This window comes from Astyanax mexicanus, chromosome 5 (assembly GCF_023375975.1).
Source record: "Astyanax mexicanus isolate ESR-SI-001 chromosome 5, AstMex3_surface, whole genome shotgun sequence".
Lineage (NCBI taxonomy): Eukaryota > Metazoa > Chordata > Actinopteri > Characiformes > Acestrorhamphidae > Astyanax > Astyanax mexicanus.
The window spans coordinates 25929301-25955574 of record NC_064412.1 but is presented as its reverse complement, the minus strand read 5'-3'; the positions used below and the strand labels follow the sequence as shown (position 1 = coordinate 25955574).

At 40.6% G+C, this 26274-nt stretch overlaps 1 protein-coding gene across 3 annotated transcripts in view; it reads right to left on the bottom strand.

Annotated features, from left to right (window-relative positions):
* Positions 1 to 2994: 2994 nt before the first annotated feature.
* The window catches only part of myh11a (myosin, heavy chain 11a, smooth muscle), a 37324-nt gene continuing 14044 nt past the window's right edge, over positions 2995 to 26274 (bottom strand). The window contains exons 5-43 of one of the 3 annotated variants that reach the window (XM_022675172.2): positions 24629 to 24728; positions 24085 to 24111; positions 21940 to 22032; positions 21791 to 21854; positions 20792 to 20890; positions 20380 to 20523; positions 19583 to 19678; positions 19370 to 19488; positions 19078 to 19230; positions 18815 to 18988; positions 18266 to 18439; positions 17898 to 18012; positions 17247 to 17440; positions 16980 to 17101; positions 16798 to 16867; positions 14869 to 15029; positions 14673 to 14781; positions 14290 to 14421; positions 13955 to 14161; positions 13594 to 13731; positions 13318 to 13441; positions 12900 to 13071; positions 12518 to 12730; positions 12179 to 12323; positions 11494 to 11700; positions 11204 to 11308; positions 10944 to 11096; positions 10585 to 10833; positions 10273 to 10485; positions 9719 to 9931; positions 8885 to 9046; positions 8534 to 8662; positions 8326 to 8414; positions 7767 to 7890; positions 6810 to 7018; positions 6442 to 6550; positions 5932 to 6104; positions 5550 to 5582; positions 4046 to 4125 (exon numbers count right to left, since the gene is read on the bottom strand). In XM_022675172.2, coding sequence (XP_022530893.1) covers positions 5558 to 5582; positions 5932 to 6104; positions 6442 to 6550; positions 6810 to 7018; positions 7767 to 7890; positions 8326 to 8414; positions 8534 to 8662; positions 8885 to 9046; positions 9719 to 9931; positions 10273 to 10485; positions 10585 to 10833; positions 10944 to 11096; positions 11204 to 11308; positions 11494 to 11700; positions 12179 to 12323; positions 12518 to 12730; positions 12900 to 13071; positions 13318 to 13441; positions 13594 to 13731; positions 13955 to 14161; positions 14290 to 14421; positions 14673 to 14781; positions 14869 to 15029; positions 16798 to 16867; positions 16980 to 17101; positions 17247 to 17440; positions 17898 to 18012; positions 18266 to 18439; positions 18815 to 18988; positions 19078 to 19230; positions 19370 to 19488; positions 19583 to 19678; positions 20380 to 20523; positions 20792 to 20890; positions 21791 to 21854; positions 21940 to 22032; positions 24085 to 24111; positions 24629 to 24728 — 5305 coding nt within the window. In that variant the 3' untranslated portion in view covers positions 4046 to 4125; positions 5550 to 5557. Of the gene's footprint in view, positions 4126 to 5549; positions 5583 to 5931; positions 6105 to 6441; positions 6551 to 6809; positions 7019 to 7766; positions 7891 to 8325; positions 8415 to 8533; positions 8663 to 8884; positions 9047 to 9718; positions 9932 to 10272; positions 10486 to 10584; positions 10834 to 10943; positions 11097 to 11203; positions 11309 to 11493; positions 11701 to 12178; positions 12324 to 12517; positions 12731 to 12899; positions 13072 to 13317; positions 13442 to 13593; positions 13732 to 13954; positions 14162 to 14289; positions 14422 to 14672; positions 14782 to 14868; positions 15030 to 16797; positions 16868 to 16979; positions 17102 to 17246; positions 17441 to 17897; positions 18013 to 18265; positions 18440 to 18814; positions 18989 to 19077; positions 19231 to 19369; positions 19489 to 19582; positions 19679 to 20379; positions 20524 to 20791; positions 20891 to 21790; positions 21855 to 21939; positions 22033 to 24084; positions 24112 to 24628; positions 24729 to 26274 lie in introns of all 3 variants that reach the window. The other 2 variants (XM_007257156.3, XM_007257154.3) reach the window with 2 other exon arrangements.

The window sequence follows — 26274 nt, the reverse complement described above, 5'->3', positions numbered from 1 at the left end:
TTGTTCACAGGAAGTCTGGCAGGTTGTGGGAGGAAGAGGCCAGGTTGAAATGAAGCAGAGTGTGAGAGAAAGCATGAAGGTATGAAAATGAAAAGCACATTCTTCAGTTGGTGCATCAGTACACAATGATTGAAACATTAGATATACAGATCAAATTTCAAGGTGTGAAGGTACTGGCTGTATCTTGTTTGGTGGTTTGATCAGCCACAACGTATGGGATCACTAAAGTGCCACCACTGTCAATATATTAATAGGGTTTCTGATGGGTCATTCTCAGCACAGCATATTTATCAACTTACATGGCAGTGTGAAGACAGGTAAGTATTAGACATGTCAGTTTGACCGCTAGGTTGAGACAGGTTCCACCATCCCAAAATATTTTGACATGAAGAAACTGACCTTTGATGAAGAGGAAGATGATGTCTTACACAAATGTGCATCAGCGGATGCAGTTTACTGGACTGTACATGTGTATCAAGAATATAACCTTTCGTTTATGCTCCTCAGTCATTTTAAGGTGTTTCTCACATTGTGGACACTGATAGACCGTGCCCTGTGTAGTCGTGTGTCTTTTGGCAGTTGGTTAGGGTTTCCTGTCAGAGCAGCAGCTTCCTGCCTGGTGCAGCTTCTTAGGTTTCAAACAACGCCATACAATCCACTTCCTCTGCTGAGGTGTGATAAACAAAATTATATTTCTAGGGCATTCAAAAATATTAAAGTACTAAATCCTTTTCTTGAATGACTTGAATATTTGGCTCCTGTTTGACTGTCTCACAAATATAGATTTGCAATAAACCGTGGCTTAAAAATGCTGTATTTAAAATTGTTAAAATGTCAGTCAGAGCTGTTACTACCAGCCGGAAACTGCAACGTCATCCCATGCTCTTTAGTTTCAGCAGTTGTTTATCTTTGAAAGAGGATAGGGACTGTATGATGTGGACTCAGACTGGTGAGTGTAGAGTAACCAAAGAACCCTTACTTCCATAACTACATGCACTGAATGTCCAATCGTGTCCAAATCCCACCCCTAATCGACTGATTCATTATATATAATGTTGCTGCAGATGTTGAAATACACACATTTAACCTGCTCTCCAGAAAAAAGCCCCTGCAGTGATCTGTGAAGCAGCATACTTCATTTAGAATGAGCTATACTGATGGAGCTACATTTAACTCATTTGAAATAAGCTGGTGTGATAGGGCCACACTTATTAACTCTTTTGTGATTGTCTGGGGTATTGTAGCTTTATTGGTACCACTTTAGAAATAGAAAAGGGCAACAATATAGATGGCTGTGGTTTTACTATTTGGCAAACAACAAGTCATTGTAGCCCTTTCGACATATATGTTATAACTGATCATTAATGATTTTTAAGGCATTTGCAACCTAATTAGTAACCATTAATAAACTAATTGTAAACAGCCTTATTTTAGCCTTATTTTAAAGTGGTACCGCTTTATTAAGCTCATTTTGCCTGATTGAGCTTCACTGAGATCCCATGGAATGATTTTGCCTGATTAAGCTTCACTCAGCATCTATAGAATGAGTTTAAGTTATGGAGCATCATTTTACTCTTTTTGTGATGAGTTTGCGTGATGGAGTCCATCAAGCTACTTTAGTATTAATTTAAGTAATGGAGCTTCATTAGATAATTTTGCAATGGCCTGGAGTGATGGAGCTTCATTTGGGCTCCGTTAGAATGATATAGAGTGATGGAGCTTCATTAAACATTTTTTGGAATGAGTTGGAGTAACGGAGATTCATTGAGCAACTTTTGGAATGGGCTGGAATAATGAGGCTTAACTGAGCTCCTTTTGAACGAGTTGGAGTAACAGAACTGCATTTATTATCTTTTGGACAAGTTTGAATGATGGAGCTTTATGGATATTTTTGGAATAGAGCTTCAATGTGCCCCTTCGTGATAAGCTGGAATGATGGAGCTTCATTGAGCTTTTTTGATGAACTTGAGTGTTAGAGCTATCTTTGGGACGAGCTGAAATGATTGAGCTACTTTAAACTAATTTTAGGACTAGATGGAATTATGGAACTTCAATTAACTCCTCTGGAATGTGATAGGAGTGATGGAGCTTAAATAAACTCCTTTGAAATTAGAGTAAAGTAGTTTCACTGAGCTCCATCAGAATGGAGCGATTGTGCTCCTATTGAATTAGTTGGTAGTGATGGAGATTTGTAGAATTATTTTTGAGTTCTGTTGAAATGAGTTAGAGTAATAGAGTTGCACTAAATATCATTCAGATGAGTTGGAGTGATGGAGCTTCACTGAGCTTCTGTGGAATGAGTCATGATTATGTCACTTCACTAAACTCCTTTAGAATGATGTGGAGTGATGGAGCTTCACTGAGCTCATTTGGGACAAGTTGGAATAAGCAAGTTATACATTTGAGTTGGCCGATAAGATGCAGACCAATTGGAACATTTGTACATGGTTATGATTCTTTAGGAGGTCATGGATTCTATATTAAATCCTAAACAGAGGAACATTTGAAGAACTCCCTTTTAAATAGTGTATTTTAGCACCTGGCGTTCTCAATGTATAATGAGATCTAATTGCTTGCCTAAGTTTTCTGTGGTCTGGAATTTGTCAGAATTATTTAGAGCATTTACAGCTGGTTTGTTAGGCTTCAATAAGCTCCAGTCTATGGTGGGAGATTTGGGTTTTGTGTATTTGGTGTATAAGGAAAGGTGTGTTAGAGAGAGGTTTGCTGATGGAACTCGGTTGGTGCAGAAATTCCACATTACTTTGTAAATACTCTTAAAATGGGTTCTCCATATAATCTTTTACTAAACAACAAGTAAAGAAACCTGTGGTGAAAATAGATTGAAGGTTTAATGGTGCTTTTCTTGAGTGATTCCGTGTTTCCTGGAGTAACTCGCCCTCTTGTAGTGAAAGAACAAAATACAACAAACCTATATCTTTTCTTCTTCATTATACCCAGAATAGTTCTGTCTCAGAACAAACCACACACAACCAGTTTGTTTCACACTTTATTTTAATGTGCAAGTGGTTACACAAATTAATAGATTAAAGTGAATTAACATTTCTGATAATAAATCTAGACTACACTTTGGTGACACTAAGTGGAGGCGGGGTTTGGAAAAATAACCGCATTATCAAATACGAAATACGTCCTTTAAAGGGTTTAAAGTTAAGAGGTTTTAAAGTCCAAATCAGGACTAAAACAGCTGCATGTGTGCGGCACCGACTCTTTGATTAGGAGCTGAATAAGGCTTTAAAGTTTTGAAAAAACATTTCTGTAGAATATATATAAATATATTTGTGTTGGAGAATATTTTTTTTTATATTTGTCTTTGAGTTCTCTGAGGTTCTCACAGTAGAACACAGTATTCTTTGGTAAAATAATCTACTGCATAGATAAAAAGTGATCATAAAGTGCTATCAAATTGTAAAGATACCTGACTTGTGTTGTTTCAACTCTAGCTCTTTAAAGAAAAAAAAAAGAACAGAAATTAGCGCAGAAAAGAGAAACTAAAGCTGAGAGTTGGCTCTAAATAATCAGACAGACTTTTAATTGCTGCTATTCTAACACATTCTACAGTAAGATCCAGTGTGCTGAATACAAACACACTGGCCAGTGACTGACCCGCCTATTAACCTGCTGCAAAGAAGCAAGAACATGTCCCGGAGTCTGTTGCATAAACCTGTGTGACCCTGTGCTCGCATTGTGACCCAGTTTGCTTGAGTTTGCATGTTTTAATAAACTTGTGAAAATATGATGCAGCATTAGAACATTATTAGAATCTTACTAGAACAGAAATACAGAGCAGAACACTGAGAACAGCAGGTGATGATGAAGAGAGGACTGGACCACTGTGCAGGTCAGAGGATAAACAATCAATATTAATTACAGTTAAAATAAGAAAGTGGTTACTTCATAATCATTAAGAGGTTAAGCTGGGGATTAGGGAAGGGGGTGTAAGGGTGTGTATGCTGCTGGGTGGTGTGTTGCGTCTATTCTCCAGATTTGGTGCCATTGTAGTCACCCTGCGAGTCGACGTCGTCTTCAGCAGCGTCGGCAGTGTCCATCATTCTGCGGCCGCCGGTGCGTCTTGAGGTGCTGCTGAAGGACGGCTCGTTACCCCGCCTACAACAGCAACAGAACAAATGTATTAGAACAATGACACAGAGAACCACGCACACTCTACTTCCACAGTTAAAGAGCTCATATCCCTATTTTCCCTCTCTCTTCTTTTTCTGTTTTGTTATAGTGGTTTATTATGTTTTTTAAACCACAAATATATTTTTGGGGGATTTTAAGCTCTCTTTGCTAAACTGCTGAAGTCTGAGAAGGAATGGTTGGAGCTAAACTTCTATTGGCTGGACTGAATGGCTGGGACTAGTGTTGTAGTGTTGCTTAATGAGTAGGACTAAACAGCTTAGTATGTAAAATATACTCATTTAAAAATAGTGTTTTTATTTGGTGATATGGGCTCTTTAAATTCCTTGAAGGTTTAAAAGCTGAATGTCTTGTGGTCCAAACTTAGCTCTGGTGGCTTAGAAAAGAGCTTAAAAGAACCTGCAAAGTTAGAACAGAAAAGAGTGACTGAGTCAAACAAATCCCGGCAGCAGAGCAGCTTCAGAGAGAATAGCTGAATATTAGTCCACACATCAGACTGAATCAGACTGGGTAAGACTAGATCGGCTTGAGTCAAATCGAAACATACAGTGTCAGACTAGACCAGCCTGAATCAGACTGGGTCAGATTTGTCCCAAAATTCACTGTATTAAACGCTAAATATCACAAACAAAGTGAACAATATTCAGCACAATCACACTATTTACATTTTTCAATTAGCAATTAAACCCTAAAGCTCTGGGCTGGCGGGCTTTGCTGGGCACATGTGTTAAAGCTGATTGAACAGTGGGATTATTATGGCTGTGTTCCAGATTTAAACACAAACTGTATCCAGTTTTAAACCCTAAATCGCTTGCATCCATCCACAACCACCTTCTCAGTACTGGATTAGATTAGATTAGGAGTGTGTGTTCAAATGGAGCACAGCCACAGGTGAGTTATCTACAGTAGAATACCACACTGTAGGTCAAAAGATGTCAGAGCAGCGTTATTGTCTCATTTCAGTCCCGTGAGAACAGGATAAATGAGCTGGTTCTGATCCACGAACCGCAAGAGAGTGAACTATGGTCTCACACTTTCCCTCTAATCACACTGACCTCATCTCTATTGATAATCTAATCACACTGACTCCAACTCTACTGATCCTCTTATCCTACTTACCTCAACTCTACTGATCATCTTATCACACTGACATCAACTCTACTGATCCTCTAATCACACAGAACTTAATTAATCTACATATTTGTGTTTCAGTGCATGTTGTTATCCATCATGCTGTGTTGTTTACTCTATAATAAAGTATTTGATTCCTCATAAACCATATTTCACTCTGGAAGGGAAATGAAGGCAGTTAGAATGAGATGTTTTGAAGCTGGTGAAATTAAAAGTTGTGTAAAGAAGATCATGTTTGTAATTGCTAAGTCTACAGGTACCTGTAGGGTTACTGTGTAGGTTCAGGGTTGCCTCTGTAATTAATACACACATAGAGTTTTTTTTCTTCCACTTCCAAAAAACACAGCTCCCATTGACTCCCTCATTTAAACTAACTGGAAACTGAGCCATGCATCATTTCCAGACTTTTTGTTCTCTGAACAGATCAGAAACAGCTAAACTGGTTTTAAAACATAGTTGTAGAATACGTGTGTGTCACTTTTTTACGTCATTTTTACGTCATTTCAAAAAGCTGAGGGTCTGTTGTTCTGTAATATTTACAAATCTCCAGTTAGCTGTGAGCTGACAGCAGGTGCGTGACCAGTGGGGGTGTTTAATACCTCCCCATTTGCGGCTATACCCCTTGTTAGTGCTAAACAGTACCTGAGTTTGCTCTTGAGGGAGTTGACCTCTCGGCTCATGGCATCGTTGGCCTCTGTGGCCTCGTCCAGCTCCCTCTGCAGCTTTCTGCGGGCAGCTGTGATTCGTTGAGACTCTTCTTCACTCTCCTCCAACTGACGCTTCAGTTGTTTCACACGGGCATTCGCCTTATCTGCCTGCACACACAATCACACGCACCAGGTTATGTATTTCTACTTATAGTAGCTCCTCTTCTGATAAGTGGAACCAGAAGGGAGAAGTATGAGAGTAAAAAGGGGGAGATATGGTGGTTGACATGAACTCAATGAAGACTTGTTCTTTTTCACAGATTAAATTTTATTATTTCATATCAACTAATGTCTGTAATATAATGACTAGTAGTTATGCTTAACAACAATAACAACCATTTAAAACATACTTTTTTGTCTATTAAGTCAATATTTGTCTAAAATGTAGTTGAAATATGGAAAACCACATCAGTGTGTTTATTGAAATATGAGAGAAATATGAGACCTGGTCTTTGTACTGCTCTGCTTGCTTCCTCTCGTCTTCCACCTGGATTATCAAGTCCTTCAGCTTCTTCTCCTTCTGACGCATCGTTTTAGCGGAGGCCTGCTTGTCCCTGAGTTGTTAAAAGAAGACAACCCATCACAAAACTAGTCCAGACTTATTCCTCAGCAGTCAGTGCGCTTCAGTGTGAGGTAAACCATGCTGTTGTCCTGCAGCGTTATGATGGACTTTCAGTAGATCATCTGTAGAACCTGTTTATGGACTATGAAATGTCATTTATATTTACTTCATTATATATTTTATTGTTCATAATGGTTCAGTTAGTTAATAAATATTTTTATGTTTACTATCCTAAAATTCTTGCCTCTCACCTGTTCTCCTGCTCTAGCTGCTCCTCCAGTTGAGCAACCTTGGCCTCCAGGGCAGTGATAGAGGACTTAAACTTGGATTTCACTTGGTTCTCCATCTCCTGCAGTTTGGACTTCAGATCTTTGTTCTGCCTCTCTAGCTGCTGCCGGGCACTCTCATTCTTCTGCGAGGTGGAGCGCTCCGCCTGCAGCTCGTTGGTCAGCTGGTCAACCTGCAGGATTGGAAAAGGTAGAATTTATTATAAATGGTGAGGGATCTTATCTTTCTTTTTTGGTTAATTTGGCTCCGCAGGGCTCCCAATGTAAATGTTCCATGTATATAGCTTTTGTATCTCTTCCCGAAGTCTAATAAATGTCTGCTGTATTTCTCCAGTATTGCTCTCCTTTTAATTAGTTGGAGTTGGCGGTCCTAAACATGGGTCACACTTACAGACTTACAACATAACCATGAGCAATTACAAGGCTAACATGATTCTGCTCTCTTCGAGTCTGAGTAACCTGCCAAGCTAATGCCAAATTAGAAATCATCTTAGTGAGCTAGCTAGCTATCCAAATCTGCATCTTTGCTACATCTGAAGTTCATTCACCACAGTGTTTAGACACACATTTTTTGTTCAAAGAGACTGCTTCACTGAAATGCTTTATTTATACCCAGTCATGTGAGTTACATTTCTTACTTTCAACATCATTGTATATTCTCTATTCTTAATAAAATATGTGTCTATGAGATTTTCAATGATGAGGTTAATAAGGATTTTATATTAACACTGGTATTTCTGCTATGTGTTTTATTTTCAAACTTTGCTGAACACTTCACATAACACAAAGTGTCATATTTCCAGCAATACTTATACGCATCTTTACTAAACTATCAATTTAACTAAAGCTCATAGGCTCTATAGATCTTGTCCTGTGAGACAATAGGAAGCTGAAAGTGATAATAATAGTAATGAAGATGACCTGCTGGGCGCTCTTCCTCAGGCGGTCGTTTAGCACCTCCATGTTGCCCTGCTCCTCTTCCAGCTCTTCCTCCAGCTGAGAAATCTTGGCCTCCAAGCGACGTTTCTCATCACTCAGCGCTGACCTGCAGCACCAAGGACATTAGCTTTTCCCTCATAGCAGTGGGTTAAGCCTCATTCATCTTTAACATTGCTTAACAGTTCAATTCTGTTTCACTCACAGCAGAAGTTAGAATCCAATTAATTACTTATGAAAGTTAAGCTTTTAAAAACAGAGATTTCTTTAGTTTGGAAAAGAAAGACTGAATTTAAGTAAATAAAGTGGAAGAGTATCTGTTATCTGTTCTATCACTAAGCTTAGTTTATAGACTGAACTGGATATTAACACCAAAGTGAATCAACAAAAAAAAAATTTATTGATTTAAGTAGGCAAAATTGATACCAATTTAAAGTACAATTCAGATCATTATTCATTAGTTTGATATTAGAAACATGAATTCAGTCAGAATTCAGAGTTATATTTATTAAAAATGCTTTTCCACTATGTTGTTCACACTCACTTTCCAGACGCGTTGCTTGCCAACTCGTCAGCCAGTTCATCACGCTCTGCTTCAGCCTGCTTCTTTGCTCTCTCTGCTGCCGCCAAGTCCTACAAACCAACATCTTCAGTTACTAATCCAAATCCAGTCTTACAGACCAACACCTTCAGTTTCTGGTCTACACAGTACATTATATATTTGATAGGAAATATTTCCTATGAAGCTCTACCTCCTGTAGCTGCATGAGCTCAGCCTCCAGGTTCTTGGCCTTCCGCTCGTTCTCTTTGGCAGTGGACATTACTTCCTCCCTGGCTGTCCTGGCTTCGTCCAGTTCCCTCTGGAAGTCCTTCATCTGGGCCTGCAGGGTTGAAGAGGGTCAAGCAAGATTAAGTACTGAAGAATGTTTTTATTATGTTTTTATATACATCATTTTGAGAATCTTTTAATGAGTTTTTGGAATATTAATGAAAACATCTAAAAATAAAAAGTTTTAGATAAAAAAAAATTACAACCTCTCGTATTACAGTACATAAAATAAAATAAACAATGATGGAGGAGTGCAGGGTGAGGTTCTGCTGACCTGGAGTTTGCGCAGCTGTTTGATGGCCTCGTCTCTGCCCTTGTTGGCCGTGTCTATCTGACCTTCCAGGTCCTTCATATCTCCCTCCATCTTCTTCTTAGAGGCGGCCAGAGCAGCTCTCTGCTTACGCTCGTCCTCCAGCTCTGTCTCCAGCTCACGCACCTGCAGGGGGAGAGGTGAGTTATGTGATGTAACACTGTAGTCGATTATTATTCAATAAATAACCCTTTGAAATTTAACCCTTTCAGACCTGAATTATGTTCCAATTATGGAATATATAAATGCTGTTTTCTGTCTGAAACACATACAAAATAAGACACTACTATACTAATATAAAATCTATATGAAAATAAATCCAGTTACCATTTTCTTTATTCCTAAACATGATAATAAATCACAAAAAAAATTGTAAAAATGAGCTTTTATTACTTTGCCTAATTTTTTCTGCAGTGCTGACATGCCCTAATGTCTGAGTTTTTTTTGTCTTGTGCAGTGGGCGGGGCTAAGCTACTGTTTTATTGGCTGGTTTATGATCTATCCTGATGGATGGACAACAGGTCTCAATTAGTGTACAAATAAATTCAAATTTATACAAATAAAATAAAAACTACATGATATCCACTGTAATTGATGCAGGTTCTTAAAGGGATAAAGCTCATTGACCTTAACTCTTTCTTGACCATATAGCAGGTAAACAACATGACAACAACATTTAGTTTTGCCAGTCACCATTTTTTTTTTGTTTAAAAATTTGGTTTTATTTAGAGATGATTAGTATCAGCACGATTCCACTGATGCTGATAAATTAGTCAGGTCCTGGTTAGTGTGTCTCACCTGTTTGAAAAGCTGCTTCCTCTTCTCCTCTCCTTGCTCGTCTCGGCCCAGCAGGTCTCGCTCAAACTGAGCTTTCAGAGCCTGCATGTTCACCTCCAGACGCAGCTTAGCATCTTCTGCTGCTTGCAGCTCGTCCTCCAGCTCCTCCAGCTGTGTCTTCATCTCCTCTACCTGAGCCTCCAGACCACGCTTAGACTTCTCCAGCTCATGAACCTGCCGTCAACAGTTCACAGAGAAATGTACAATTGGTCAGATGTGTGAGTGAGTGAGATCTGGGTGGTGTGTAATGGTCTAAGTGTAGTATAGAGTTATATTAGTAATTTTGTAGTTAATACAGAGCTGTTCTGCTTGTGTTCTGGTCTGGAGTCTTTCTTATCATTTTTAAGGGGATCTATTCTGGCATAAGATTTTATGTGGAGCTCCTCAGGGCTCCACTCTGGGATCTGCTTTATTTATTTTAATTATAAATATATATATATATTTTTAGGACATATTTCAGTCTGTCTGTTTGCCTCAAACTAATTATGTTGCTTGTAGGTTAGTGAATTTCTTACATTTTTGCCCACATCATCCTTAGAGCTGACAAGGTCCTCCATCTCAGCTCTGAGGGCTTTATTTGCTCTTTCCAGCTCTTCTCTTGAATCTTGTGCTTCCTCCAGTGCCCGGGCCAATGACAGTGCCTTCGTCTCCTTCTCTCGGGCCTCTGCCTCTGCCCTGTCCCGCTCATCAGCGTACTTAGCAGAGATACTCTTCTCTTCTGCCAGCATCTACTCACACATACACACACACAGTTGCTCAGTCAGTATTATTACTGTATTCATCTGTAAATTAGGAAAAACAAATCCCTCAGAATAAAGAGAGTCTACCTGGTCAAATTTCTTCTGCTTCTTCTCCAGGTTGGACACCAGCTGTCTCTGGTTGTCCAGGTCCATCAAGATGTCCTCCAGCTCCTGCTGCAGACGGTTCTTTGTCTTCTCCAGCTTATCATAGGCAGCCGCTTTCTCCTCAAACTGGGTGTTGGATGCTTCCAGATCTCTCTGCAGACGCTTCTTTCCCTCCTCCAGAAGCTCCACATTCCCAGCCATCTCCTCCAGCTTCTTTTTAAAGTCTGACAACTGACAGTTCATGTCATAGTCAGTCACTTTAATAATTAATCTCTTTATTAGTGTCTTTTAAAAGACTTAAACATCAACGTGTTTCTGTATGGGGCGTGTCTGAGCGGTACCTGTATGTTGAGAGTTGAGACGTGTCTCTCTACATTCCTCTTGGCCTCGGCCTCCTCCTCAAGCTGCTCCTGCAGGCTGTTCCTCTCATCCTCCATCTGACGCAGTTTTGTGGAAAACTGCAGCTTCTGTCTTGTCTCCTCTGCCAGCAGCTCCTTTAATCACACAGAGGTCAAAGGTCAGGACCATACTCACAAAATCACTATAATAACAAATGAACAATATATTTGCGAGTTTGCATGTGTGTGATTAAAGAACATACCTGTGTGTCTTGGACCTGAGAGGTGAGACTGGCCACATCTTTGTTTAGTTTGATGTTCTTTCCCTCTGCTTCATTCAGGAGATTCGTCACGCTCTCCAGCTCCACCTACAGGACGATATCACACTTTACACCACTGTTCTAACTATACAAAGCACCCTCAGTGGTTCCACAATGCCACAATACTCACACACACTTGTTATAAGGGGTTTACACACTTTCAGGGACTAATTATAATTATTAGATAACTTGTGACCCATCAGTAGAACTGTCTGTCCATCAGTAGAACTCACAGTGATTTTGGACACTCTGTCTCCGAGTTCTGCCTTCTGCTTCTCACTGTCGTTGAAGCGTGCCTGCAGATCCGTCAGCTGACCCTCCACCTTCTTCCGCTTGTGCTCCACGTCCTGCTTGGCCTGTGTCAGCGAGCGGATCTCCACCGTCAGCTCTGACGTCTCTTTCTCCAGAGCCTGCTTCGCCTTCTCCAGGTTAGTTTTCACCTGTGAACACATCCACACAAGTTCCAATCAGTACAGTGTGTTTCTGCACATGTTATGAATTACCAATTGATGAACCCAAGTTGTGTGATAGTGTGAAAGTGTGTCTCTGAGTGAAAATACCACCAGTTTTAAATAAGACCCCATTCACATCTGTGGGGGGGTTTGTGCATAAGGATGGAGATTATCCACATTTCATCCAGATGTGCTTCTAGTGTAAACAAATTGTGTGTACACAAAGCTTTAGTACAAACTTAACCCTCCTAGTATAACCAATACCCCATCCCAGTGCAATTTAAACCCCTTCCTATAGAATCTAACAGTAATACATTAGGTCTCCTTTTAAATCATTTTCTGCTACACTTAGATCTCTGACCTCAAGTAAAGCAACTCCCACTAAACACAAACTACTTCTCATCTTATTCTAAACACCTCCTTGTGTGTATTTGTGCGTGTGTTTATGTGTGTTTGTGATGGTTACCCTCTTGGACTGCTCCAGCTGCTCAGTGAGCTCCTCCACAGCCTGGGTATGTTTCTGTCTCATCTCCTGAACCTGAGCCTCATGGGTGCGGCTCTCCTCCTCCATTGCCCTCTTCAGTAAAGTCACCTCTTGCTCCCGCTTTGCCCTACACACACACACAACCACACACACACATAGCATTATACTCAAGCATTACACTCAGTCAATATTACATTCCCCCAATTTGCCTGGCTTATCTGTTTACCAGTTATCTGTGCAGCAGCGGTTCTTCAGTCATCTTCAGCTGATTCTTAGGGTAAACTTTTCAATTTAACAGGTTCTAGGTGGACCTGAACTGACCTTAGCTCCTGCTGCGTAGCTGTGGTGTCCAGTGTGTCCTCCAGCTCTGACTTCAAGGCCTCCAGCTCCTCCCCTAGGTCCCTCTTAGTTTTCTCAGCTTTGTTACGTGCGGCGCGCTCCGACTCGAGATCCTCCTGCAGGTCCGAGATCACACCTTCCAGCTCCCGGATCTTCTTCAGAGCGTTGTTCTTCTGAGCCATTTCATCCTCCAGACTGTGTACAGAGGATAGAGGAGGACAACTGTAGCATCTTTAACGTGATCTCAGACCTGATCTCTCTTTTAGAGGATGCTGTGATATCCAGTGTTGCATCACTACACACTCGTAATGGATTTAAATGAGTATCAAATTGAGTAAATATAATGCGTGTTTGTATGTGTTACCGTGCGAGAGCCGCCTGTAGCTCCTCCTCTTTCTTGGCCAGCTGGGCCTTCAGCTCAGCGATTTGAGCCTGAAGGTCAGCAATCTGCTCCTGAAGGTCATTAGACTCCGCCTCCAACTTACGCTTCGCTTTATCCAACTCCTGACGCGTCTTCTCCTCCTTCTTCAACCGCACTGCAGACCAATGTGCGCAAATTTACATACTCAGTAATGCTAATTATTACTGTTTTATTGATAGAAATAAGCCTATACTGGTGCTGTCACTATATTGTTCATAATAACAATAAATAAAAAAAAAACACTTGTCTATGCTGCATGCGCATAAACCTTTTCCCGTTCATATTTAAATGTTTATAAATATGCTTTTCAATGGATTATGTTTATAAAAGTTTATTACAAAGTGTTTTGGACAGTATTTACCTTCCAGTTCTGAGATCATGGACTCGTGTTTGTTCTTGAGTTTTGTAAGATTTTTGGATTTTTCCTCCTCCTCAGCCAGATTAGCGCTGTAATCAGCCACTCGCTCTTCTAGAAGCTTTCTTTCCTGCTCACACACACACACACAAAAACACATGTATGCCATGTATCACACATTACAGTATAAAACTCAACCAGGACCAGGTGATATGAGGGTATGTTGTTGTTGTTGTTGTTGTTTTTTTTTTTAATTATCTAAGATGATCTGAACATTCTCACCTTCAGCAATTTGTTGTTCTGGTCCTCCATCACTAAAATATCATCCTCCAGTTTCTTTATTTTCCCCTCACAGGTCACCTTCTCCAGCTGCAGCTTCTGTCGTGCATCCTCCTCTTCCTCCAGATGTTCCTCCAGCTCCTGTAAACACAACAGGTCTTGAGCACTTGTCTGTCACACAGTCACAGAGACATGGTAAAAAGTAATAGTGCACAGGACACACACACGGAGGCTGATGTTGGTAAGGTGGTGACAAATGGTGCAGGTGAAGTGAAGGTGTGGGAGATCTGTTGGATGGTAACAGATTAGGTGATGGACGAGTTAAATGTGTTTATGTGTTTGGAGACCCCTTAGTGTAGCCCACCTGAATCTGCTGCTGCATCTTCTTCTTGTCCACCTGCATGGCGGCACTGCGATCCTCCTCCTCCTCCAGTCGCGCCTCCATCTCATGCAGGATCTCCTCCAGCTCCTGTTTCTTGGCTGCTAAACGAACTCGCATCTCCTCAGCCTCGGCATACAGCTCAGTTTCTGCCTGCAGCTGCTCCTGCAGAGCATTACGCTCCTCCACCATCTAAAAAGTAAGAAAGAGAGCCAGTGAGAGAGATTTAATGAACACTTTATCACTTAGGAACCTTTTTGCTGCTGCAACTCTACAGTTTCTTACAGTATTGTGTGGGTATATGTGTGGATAAGCAGTACCTGTGTGTGTTTCAGTGTGATGTCCTTCAGCTCTGTTTCAAATTTGATGGCAGATTCCTTAGCTTTGTTCAGCTCATCCTCCTTCAGACTTAACTCCTCCTCCTGACGGGTTACCTGCAGCAGAGGCTTCACCTGCAACAGTTAAACACACATACACACTTATTCCTTTACTGCAACAGCCAGAGCAGCTTAAAAAATCAGAAACAGGACTCCCCAGGTGAACTCAGCATGCTTTGGGCCAGACAGTTAAACTAGAGGAGAATTCTCTAGGTAGTAACGCAAGAATCAATGAACTATGATGAGAAACCATTGATTGATCAAGGGTCATTGACCGTGTCAGCCAAGATTTGGAATTTTGGGGGCTGAGTGTAGAGAAATCTGACCTTAGTGAAGAGTCTCCACCACTGCCAGTTCCTGAGTTTGAGGTATGCAGCACAGTTCCTCTGGATCACTCTCATAGCAGTCAGCTGCTGTTGCCGTTTAGCGAATGCCCTGCACACACACACACACAGGAGTTCAGTATGGTGAGAGAGTTTGAAGAATACAGGTGTGAGTAAACTGTGTGAGAGCTGCTCTCACTTTCTGGCCAGAAAGCCTCTAGCCTGCGCCTGGAAGGCAATGATGATGACAGTGATCTTCAGATCACGCTCCTCCTCCAGCTGGGCCAGAACTCCGGTCCGGAAAAAGATCTTACTCTGCCCAATCCGGTAGAGGTTAGGATCCAGATCCAGGTGCTTAATCTGCAGAGCAATAGTTCAATAAGAGAAAGAAACATCCAGAAAGTTTAGTGTCAACACATCATATGTCAATGTAGCAAATAGTAAGTAGTCAGTATTACAGTTGTTCAGTACTGCAATCAATAGCATGATTAGTATTACAGCTACAGTACACTAGAGAGAACTGCAGTGAGAATTATAGTCAGTACTACAGTTGGTACTGCAGTCAGTACTTTGTTTAGTAATACATTTGGCACTTTGACCAGGACACTATGATCACTGAGTACTGCAGTGAGAATTATAGTCAATACTACAGTCAGCATTGTTGTTAGTATTGCAGTCAGAACTACAGTCAGTCCTATACTCAACATTATATAGTTTCACAGTCAGTAATACAATAAATACTATGGTCAGTACTAGGGGTGTCACGATTCTCTAAATCCTCGATTCGATTTCATTTTCGATTTGAGGGTCACGATTCGATTCGATTCTCGATTTTCTTGTTTTTTTTTCTTGTTATTATTTTATGCCTCATAAAATTTAAATAATATATGTATTATTATTATTATTATTATTATTATTATTATAAATATTATAAATATTATTATTATTATTTATTAAGATATATATGGTAATGCCATCTAGTGACTTTTTTTGGTAGCAACAGTGTGCACTATTAAAACAAGCAGTTTATCAGAGCTGTGTGTGGATGGCTGGTGAAACTGCTCATTACATGAAGCTGCAGTTCTTCATCAAACCACTAGTCGGAGCTGCAGCAGCACAAGCCCCGCTCTCTTCACTCAGTCACTACTTCAGTACAGCCCAGCCACGGGCTACAGAGCTCAGCCAGTCCGTTTTTACTGTTTCTGTAAACAAATAAAGGTTTTACCCCCACTAACCGGATAATACAGCTCACTACAGTTCATCTTTCAGCCCAAGCAGCTAACAGCAGCAGGTTAGAACAGCCGACACGGAGGCACTGCTCGGATTACATTATAAACAGCTCAGTTAGCGCGCTGCTAACCTCAGGATGTTTATAACTACGGAGTTTAGTGGACACACCACGGCCGCCAGGTAAGTCTTTTAAAGGCTACTGAAGACTATTAAAGGCTATTAGAGTGTAACCCCTGGCTCCCAGGGGTTACAAGAGGTTATTGAAAGCATTATTGGGGGGCAGAAATCAGTACAGGCTGGTTAGATAAGTGATGTGGGTATTGTCTTATAAATATTTACACAACTTATATCTCTCCTGAAAAGCTTTTATTTTAGTCAGAAACACGCTTGTGTTTACTTTATCTGAGAGAAAGATGTTTTTTTAATTCAATGGAAAGCAACAGGTGTAGTCAACTATAAGTTTAAGATTTTTAATCCACCTCACTGTGATCTATAGTCAGTGTTCTCAAGTCACACTGACACACGCATTTCAGCGAGTTCACACGCTCTCACCTGCGCGCACCCACCCCTCCGTTAGATACAGATACAAAACCTGCGCGCCCAACCCCCGCCCCCCCTCCCCCGTTGGACAGATAAAAACAGTGATCACACTCCCGCCGACTGCGCTCATGCAGTGGCTATCTCTATTTAAATGAATAGGATGCGCTGTGTTGGTGCCGCGCCATTTGCGTAGCGCGCTGCGCTATTTGCGTAGCGCGCGGGAGGGATCGTCGATCCTCTTTTTGACTTCGATACTCGAGATCGTGACCTCATTTCGATTCGATTTCGATAAAATATCGAGATCGTGACACCCCTAGTCAGTACTGTAGCAGTAGGACTATTACAGTGGGATACTCACCATTAAAATGCAGGCCTGTTTGCCATCCATGAAGCCTTTAGGAATGGAACTAGCTGCCAAGATCTCATATCTAAATTTAATATCAGAAAAAGCTCAGGGTTATCATCTGTGTTTAATTAAATATTATGGTCTGTTTGTGTAGGAAGTGTAGATCTTAGTTCGGTTAGCTCTGGTTAACTGACCGCTGTCTGAACTCCTGGAAGACAATACGGTTGGGGAAGCCCTGCCTGCAGATCCTGATTCCCTCCAGCACACCGTTACACCTCAGCTGCTCCAGAACCAGGTGGGCATCAAGCTTCCCTGCCTGCACACGCACAGACACAGACACACATAGACACATCAATCCAGAAGAAAAACCCATTTATCTCTTATATAAATACTTTTAAGTAGCCAGGTATTTAATTTTAAAAAAGAAAGTTTCAGGATTATGAATTTCTCAGAAAACACACCCTCTTCTCGTGATTGGGGATAATGCAGCGCACAAAGTTTGGCTGTGTGTTGTGCAGGGTGGTCATCAGCTTGGCCAGGGACTCTTTGTAGAGCTGTCCGACGGTACGGAACATCCCCTTCTTCGTCTTGGAGGAACTTGGCATAGAGCTGTCGGACATCTTCGCAATCTGCTCCAAACCAACAACTCGATCCACTGAAAAAAAAAAAAGACAACATACACATCAAATAAATGTACTCAAATATAAATATTAAACAATAGTGCTTCCACGCAGTCAGTGCTGTCCAGGACAACACAAACAGGAGTTTTATTGTAAAACATAATATAAAAGAAACCCTGTAGAAATTCTGTAGATAAATTACACACAAGTAAATACTTTTTTTTTATTTGTGATTTGTTAATGTGAAGATGAGGCTGTTATATTCTGCAATACATGTGATGTATGTTTATTATATTTAATAACTGTGTATTAGGTCATCTTCTGCTCTATAGCAATGCTTATGAAAATAAATAACATGAAAGGTAGTTTATGAATGAATTTGCAGGTCATACCAGAATTCCTTCTGTAAATAGTATAATAATAATGTCTATTTAAGTATGACACTGTAAATTTAGCTGTTTATTTGTTACTGCTGCTGATATTTCTACGTACCATCCTTCCATAAGTCCTGCACGAATAGGCTGGAAGAGTTGTTAAGCAGTGCAGTAACGTTATCGTTCAGTGGGTCCATGTTCTTGGTCAGCCATGCTACAGCGTTATAATCCACCTACAAAAAACACAAATTTTAACACAACTCACTCAAATGTAATTTTTTCTAAATTTAAGAAGAAAACAGTGACGACAACAGAGGCTTTTAGCAATCTGAATTGCCAAAATGCACTTAAAAGGACTGGACCTTTATTGAGGCTAACATAGAAATTAGAATCATGTTATCACTCTGGTTCTACATTTTTCAGCTATATATGTAAAACAAATGTTTATATTTAGAAATACATCAATTTGTTCACATGGAGACTCACCCTTCCAGCATAATGAAGCACAGAGAACTCAGTCTTGTCCTTCAGCTGCTTCGGTTTAGCAAATTTGATATGATTGACATGGGTGTTTGTGAGTTTCTCTACAAAAGAGATGTCTGTGGCCTTGGGGAACCAGCACTCTTCATCCAGCAGAGCTAAGATGCCTGGGGGGTTGTTCTAGGAAGGGTAAAAAAGAACAAAAAAAAAATGAGGCCCAAGTAGATTCACTCCAAATTGCTATTTCCATATGCACATTCTGTTGCTGTAACACAGTACATGAAGAGCATGGGCACAAAATAATGCTATAGCATGCTCATTTTGACAGACTTTAATACACTACAGGAAGCATAGGGGTGCTCTATGATGTTCATATGATCAAGATACTCATTCTGACAGACCATAATACACAACACAATAATTCTGATAGACTGTAATACACTGGGGAGTAAGTCTAACACTGTTTTGGTTTGATTTTAAAAATGTTAACCCCCCCCCACCCCCCCCCCCCCCCCTCACACACACACACACACACACACACACACATACACATACCGGCCTTTCAATGAGCTCAATGCAGGGCTGCAGATCCAGGCCAAAGTCAATGAAGTTCCACTCGATGCCCTCACGCTGGTACTCCTCTTGCTCCAGGATGAACATGGTGTGGTTGAACAGCTGCTGCAGCTTCTCGTTGGTGTAGTTGATGCACAGCTGCTCAAACGAGTTGTCCTGCAGAAGGATTATATAACACTGCAGTTATTCATCTGGAACATCAGTCAGACCCCCAGTATTTTAGCAGCACAAAGAGGTTTACAAACCTCAAAAATTTCAAAGCCAGCAATGTCCAAGATGCCCAAGAAGGAAGCGCCTTGACGTTTTGTCTTGTCCAGTGCCTTGTTGACCCGGCCCAGGATCCAGCGGAACAAACGCTCGTATGTGGCCTTTGCCAGAGCCTCTATTGCAAAGTCAGCCTAAAACAAGATAAAGAACATGAAACGTCCTCAAGGATTGTTTTAGAGGTTTCCAACAGTTACATCCACCAGCAGTTTTTGGAAACTGCTGTCACAGATTTATCAGGATTTACCTTGATTTAGAGTTATTTTTTTGTACCTGTTCTTTGGTCTGAGCCTTCTGTACAACCTCACGGCCCACTTTGATGCGAGGGGTCAGAATAGCTCTGGTAAAGTCTGTCACGTTGATGCCGGAGAGATGACACACCTTTTGGGCCGCTGAGGACAATAAAAGGAAGGTTTATTATATACTACACTATTTATTGTAAAGTTTAATTTGTATGAGCTGCAGATATCTTGGGTGTAGTCTCACCGGTGTTGTCTGGCATGGTGGCCTGCTCCTGGTTCCTCTCCTTCTTAAACTCAATGTTTCCCAGCTGCAGAACAGTTGACACCACTTTGAGGATGCCTAAAAGTGGCAAAAAGCAAAGTAGGTCAAAAATGAAATTAGTTAAACTTTCCAGCTATTATTTACTTTATAAAAGATAAAAATCAAAAAAGGTGCTTCATTTAGACATTTCTTAATTCAGGAAGGCACTTAACATAACGTACAATACTAAAGAATCTAACTGATATAACACAGTAGTAGGCAATTTTTTTAGGCTTCAAGTCACGTCCTTGCCGTTTTCTCTGTGCTCGTGTTCCTGTGTTGTGTTCATGCACATGTTCTGTGTTTTCCCTGTATCTGAGTGTTCTCACCTGTGTTCTCCCATGTGACTCTTATCTGTAGCTCCGCCCCCTCATTACCTGTTTCCTCAGGTGTCTACCATTACCGCTTCTCTCCGTGTGTATTTATACCTTGGCATGTCCTTTCTTTCTTGTCGGTGATTGTACGTTCCACGTCTGTCAGTGTTTCTCGTTTTTTCTGTGTTTTTTAGTCTTGTTTCTTTTCTAAGTCTTTATATTTATTTTGTGTTTATTTCAGTTATTAAATATCCTTATTGCTTGCATTTGCGTCCGCCTTCTCGTCCTTGCTTCCTGCACCCAACCCTGACACTTCATCACATGACCTTATTTGCTTACTGTTACTCTCTGTTTATCAGCTTTCAAAAAAAAAACTTTTCAAACACAAACAAAATAAAACACAGAGCAGTCCCTGCATTTCTGTACCTATCCTCTCCTCATCACTAAGGCCCATGATGTTCATAGCCTCCATGGTTTCTTCATACATCTCATCATCCTGGTTGCCTGGGATCTGCACATGGCCGGCCATGAGGAAGCGGTAATTGTTGAAACTTTCCAGCAGGAGCTCCTCTGGTTGATAAAAGAAAGCAAAATACGATTCATCAAATAGAACAAAACCACCTACCTGGTCAATTAATTCCTCTAAATCAATCTATCAATTCTCTAAAACATCTGCTGAATGCTGCTTGAGAGTGATTAGTGCTGTCTAAAGAAATTCAAAGAATCACACAGTATTAGATTATCATTACATAGAGTAAAAAGAAGTACAACATTTCTGAATTACAAAAAAAAAAGTTTATTAAGAATTTTCCCCTGTGTGAAAAATCTTTTCACATACCACGTAACTTGTCTTTTGCGCCTGCCACCATGTAGTAGAAGATGTGGAAGGCTCTTTCTGTTTTGGCCTGTCTGATACAGCGCGACTTCTCAAGCAGGTCTGAGAGCCCCAGAGTTAAGGAAACACTCTGAATAACTCTGAAGAACTGTCACACAGCTATGTATAAAGGACATTCTGTGTTGTCAGGGTTTCAGCTGCAGCTTTGGAGACTCAACTCCCTGCACAACTTCAACACCCACCCTGTTCCAACACCCCTTAAAAAGTTCAGTCATGTGTTTCAGGAAGAGAGGAAGAGTCCGGAAGCTTTAGAAATGGAGGAAGCCAGTTGTGCTGCATCAGGCTTTGGGTTAGGGATTAGGATTTAGTCATTTATTTTAGGTGGAGTGTATGGGAATGGCATAGGGATTGATAAAATAAAACTTGAGGATTATGAATTTAATTGGGTCAGGTATTGGTATTGGTATGAGGTAAAGGTTAGAGGCGAGGATAAGGATGGCATGGAAAAAAATATGTAAATGTGAATGGGGTAAGTGATGAGAAATATAATGGGTTAGGAGGTTAGGATTAGATCTGGGACAAAGGAAAAAGTTTGAAAATTAAGATGGTTAAAGTTAGATTTGGGGTTGAGTAAGGACTGATACTGACTGGGAGTTTGGATGGGGTAAATGCTGGGAATGGGGACTGGGAAAAAGTTGGATGGTTGGATAAAGACTGGGTAAGGGTCTAGGACCGGGATTGGTCAGTGATTTTTTGATTGGGATTGGTCAAGAGGTAGAATTGAGTAAATTTAAGAATTAGGATGGGATAACATTTAAAGATTCATGGTAAGAGTTAGTTTTGGGAAATGTGGATGGAATAAGGTTTTGGGATGGGGATGGGGTAAAGGATTGTAGGATTAAGGATTGAGTAAATGTAAGAAATGAGGATAAGGATTGGGTAAGGAATAAAAATCTGTGAGCGAGGACAGAACACAAAACAGATTTCAGTCGGTAAAGATACAGGTTTCAATGTTAGCTCCAACGATGTATCCTGTTACATCAAAGTTAATGCGGATGAATTTGCCCTGGAAAAAACAAAGGGTTAAAAAATAATGATCTTGTTCATTTTTAAGATTTATTTGTTGTGGCAAGATTATGACTTAAACTCACAAATCGAGATGAGTTGTCATTCTTGATAGTCTTGGCATTTCCGAAAGCCTCCAGAATGGGGTTGGCCTGCAGTAGTTGCTTCTCTAGTTCCCCCTACAGGTCAGACAGGACAAGCATGAATTGCAGGAACAGAACTTAAAAAAACAGATGAACAGAGGAGGAAGGTGACATGCTGAAGAAATGTACAAGAGAGACAGACAGTGTAGAGTATACAGCAGAATTTAATTCAGTAATGAGATATAAAAGGTGAAAAGTACTTAATATTTAAATTAAATTATTAAATAAATAAAAAAATCTATGTGATGCCTTGTTAGATAAACTTTTGGGCTAATTAACTGAAAAGGTGTTTTTCCATTTTTGAAACTAAAACAGGTGATTATAGTTATTAAAACATACTTAAATTACACAATTTTAAATTTATGGCATCTTTTTAATATATTTATTATTAAATGTTTCTTTTGTCTGTTTAATTCTTTTTTATGTTTTAATCTGTGTTTGAAATGTGCAAACCTAAGTTGTTTTAGTAAATTTTCTGAATTTACTGTCTTAAACAGGGTTCTCTGTTTATAATGTTTAATACATTAGACACTGAGGATTTAATTAATTAGACAGTGAGTAGACATCTGAAGAATCACTTTGGCTGCAGAAGGAGATGATAATCCGACATTTACATCACACGTACTGAAGGTTAGAGTTAAGACATGCTTTATTGCACAATTAGATTATTATTTCTGGTTCAGGGCAGCGAAAACTCACCTGACCACTCAAAACTTAACTCTAGAGAGAGTTTGACATGAGGTCTCTGATTCTTACTGCAATAAATCGGATTAATTAACTTTAAAACATCATAATAGCGATATATCTTTACTTATCTGCTAGGGTGCATTTATTAATACTGTATTATTCCTATTGCTGTATTATTAAACTGGAGTACTTTGTACTGGGTCGCAATTTCTGTCATGTCTGGAGAGTAATGTCATTTTCAGTTCAGTTCAGTTCCAATTAAAACAGCAGAGCTAAGAAGAAGGATATGTACCAGAGACAGGTTATCCCTGGGAAGGAAAGCAGATCCATGGAAGCTTCAGATGAGAGAGAGAGAGAAAGAGAGAGAGAGCAGAAGAAGGCAAAGGAGACAAATGAGGAAGAGACAGGCTGCTGGAGAAGTAAGGACAGAGTGAAGATCATGAAAACAGTTATAAATCTTTTGGCTGCATTTGAAAGATGGATGGAGAAGGTCGTTTCACGTTATCTCTCGGCCCTCCTGTGGCGGGGACCCTTGGAGGTTGCCCGGTGTAGAGGATTCCTCTCTGACTCACCCGAGTGGAGTGTACATAACCTTATTTGGGAAAACTAACAGCCTTGCATTCCCATGAGGTTGGGAACGCTGAGCGTTTGCCGTGTTTACTGTGGTGAGAAGGTTATCAAAAGTGGTGCTCAGTAAAGTCCAAACTGTGCATGAAGGTGTAACACTACTGCTACTGCCCTACACACACCCTCTATGAAGCTCATACACATATCACAGGCATAACAGATTCATAACTTGCTATAACACACACACAGTGATTAGTAAAGAGAACCCATTCAGAGAAATAGGTTCTCTTTAATGGTGTTCTTTTGATCTCATACCTCTGGAGGTGGTTAATTTGGTGCTTGTCATCAGTGTTATAATGCTTTATGAATTCCTGTTCGGTACACGTATGAGTTTAACAGAGGGTGTTTATGAACCTGTGCTGATTAATAGGTGAACTAATCAGAAAGATCAGACAGGAATCAGAGAGGTACACTGGCATGCTCACACACTGTGCTCCAGGGATGGGTGACTGTTTCAGTGCCAGGCTTGGAGACGCTGGCACAGAAAGAGTTAAATGAATCTCAGATGGGGGAATAGGATCAACTGCTTTAAGAGCTCAGTTTCAGCTTCAGGATTGTTGTTGTTATGCTCTTCTCATAAAGAGAGAGCATCCCTCCATATAAGACTTTCTCACACTGTTTCACTCACTGTGAGGCGGGCATGCAAGTCTCGGAACCGAATGTAACACACATACACATACACACACACACGTACGCACACACGTACGCACACACACACAACCTTACAAACCCACACAATGAAAAAAGGAACTCTGGGCATTCACTTCTACTCACATAGGCCAACTGCTGTCCTGAATGTTGCTATTTAGGGGGAAATCGTAGTTAGATTAACTGAGAACAGGTTAAACGGGTTCCTGTTCTACTAAAGAAACAATTTAGTCATACAGTGAGTTTAAATGACCAGTGAAAGTGTGTGTTTCAGGTAGGATGACATCACAACTTCAGGACATCCAACTATCTAGCAGTGTTAGCTTTTATTAGCTGTATTATCTCTGTGTGACCAGTCAAATTTGTTCAGACAGATAAAAGTGACATATAAAGTATAGTTTCATCCAGATGGCCAGGACTCCTCAAACCTACCCCAAACTTCCAAACTGACGAGGAGACTGGTCAGATTGAGTGGTCAGGGTAGATGGTTGGGATGGATAGTTTGGGTGAATAATACTAATTCTTAAAATTATAAATACATAAATAGCTAAAATCCCCCTGGGTCAGGGTCAGAGTGGAAGTTGGTTGGATGATAAGATGATTTGTTGGGGTGGGTGGTCTGATTGGCTGATTGGGTTGAGTGTTTAGCGTGGAGGGCGAGGATACCTACAGCACTGGTGTCTTTCTTGCCTTTGTGGGACGATGCCACCACTGCCAGGTACTGAATCACTTTCTTAGTGTTTTCTGTCTTTCCGGCACCAGATTCTCCTCTGCAACACACACAAACACAAAACAAACAGACAATAAAAACCTGCCATAAACTGTGCTATAACATTACTCTGGTTCAGGATCGGCACTGTTGGACACTCTAAAAGAACAGTGTTTCTACACCCTTTGTACTGAAGACACACTGCCCTGCACATTTTAGTGGACTCCCTGCTTTAACACTCCAAGCATCTTGAAAAGGGCTTGCTAATGAGCTGATCAGTTGGATCAGGCATATTGGGAGAAGATAAGGCTCTAAAATGTGCAGAGTGTTGAGAAATCCTGTTCTGGACGAGTGAGTCATACAGTATGTATTAGAGATCACTCTTAATAACTCCTCCACACGGTTTAAGGAGTGTGTCATAGTTAATCTGCTGTGAGTGAAGAGGAGCTGCAGTTAGAGGAGTACAGCAGAGTCTGTCTTTGATCTGTGATACAAGAGAAACACAACTGATACCAGCACTGCATCACTCTCTGTGTGTCTCTCTCTCACACACACACACACACACACACACACACACACACATACACAGACACACACACACATACACACACACATCTCCATATAAGGCAAACAGAGCGCTGCCTGGCTGAACCGAACAGAGGTCATACACTCGCCTCAACAAAACTAAACTCAGCCCCTTATTCTCTGAAACTCATTGGAATTCTTCGTTCTACCTTAAAATGTCAAGGACTTTCGTTTCTTAATATTTCTGTAAAACGTTTACAAGAGCCTCTCCGGATCACCCAAACCTCAATTCTGTCAAGCAGCCTAAGAGCTAATTGGTCAATTCAGGTTTTTGAGCAAGCTGATTGGCTGAAAACTGTTCAAAGTCAGGTTTTTGAACGAGCTGATTGGCTGCCCACCACAACTTAGGGTGAACAACATTTCCTTACTACAAAAAATACAACAATCACACAAACAACAACACAAACCAACAAATAACCCACAATCAGCTAATAAATAACACAAATAGCAAATAACTAAATAACACCAAAACCAAATAACAATACAAACAACACAAAATAAGTAACATAAACAACCAAAAAACACAAACAACTAAAACAGCACAAACACCCAGTAAACTGTAGATTCTTACCAAGTTTAAACTCCTAGGGTGGGCTATCTGTATAGCACTCCCCCCAAACTGAAAACAGGACATTTCTGCTTTTCTTAATTACTCAAATTACAGCAGACAAAACAAACAAACCTAGCAAAACAAACCCAAGTTAATCTGGTTTTAGCATCAGGAGACACTTCCTACCCTGGTGAGGCTTCTAGAGACTAGGGTTTCAGCCTAGGGACACTGATCTAGACCCTGACTTTGACCCCTCTGCTCGTTCCCACCGCTCTTGGACATTTATAACCCCAAACTGCAGTGCTGCTTCCTGCGGTCACTCAGGCCCATCACTGCTGACCCCTGAGGGTTTATTTCTGTCAACAGCGGCCCATCACTCACACTCATTAGCATATCATTCAGACCTGCCCCCTTATCTTCTCTCCCACTGTAACAGCATAGCTGTACTTATGTAATACATACTAATCCACAT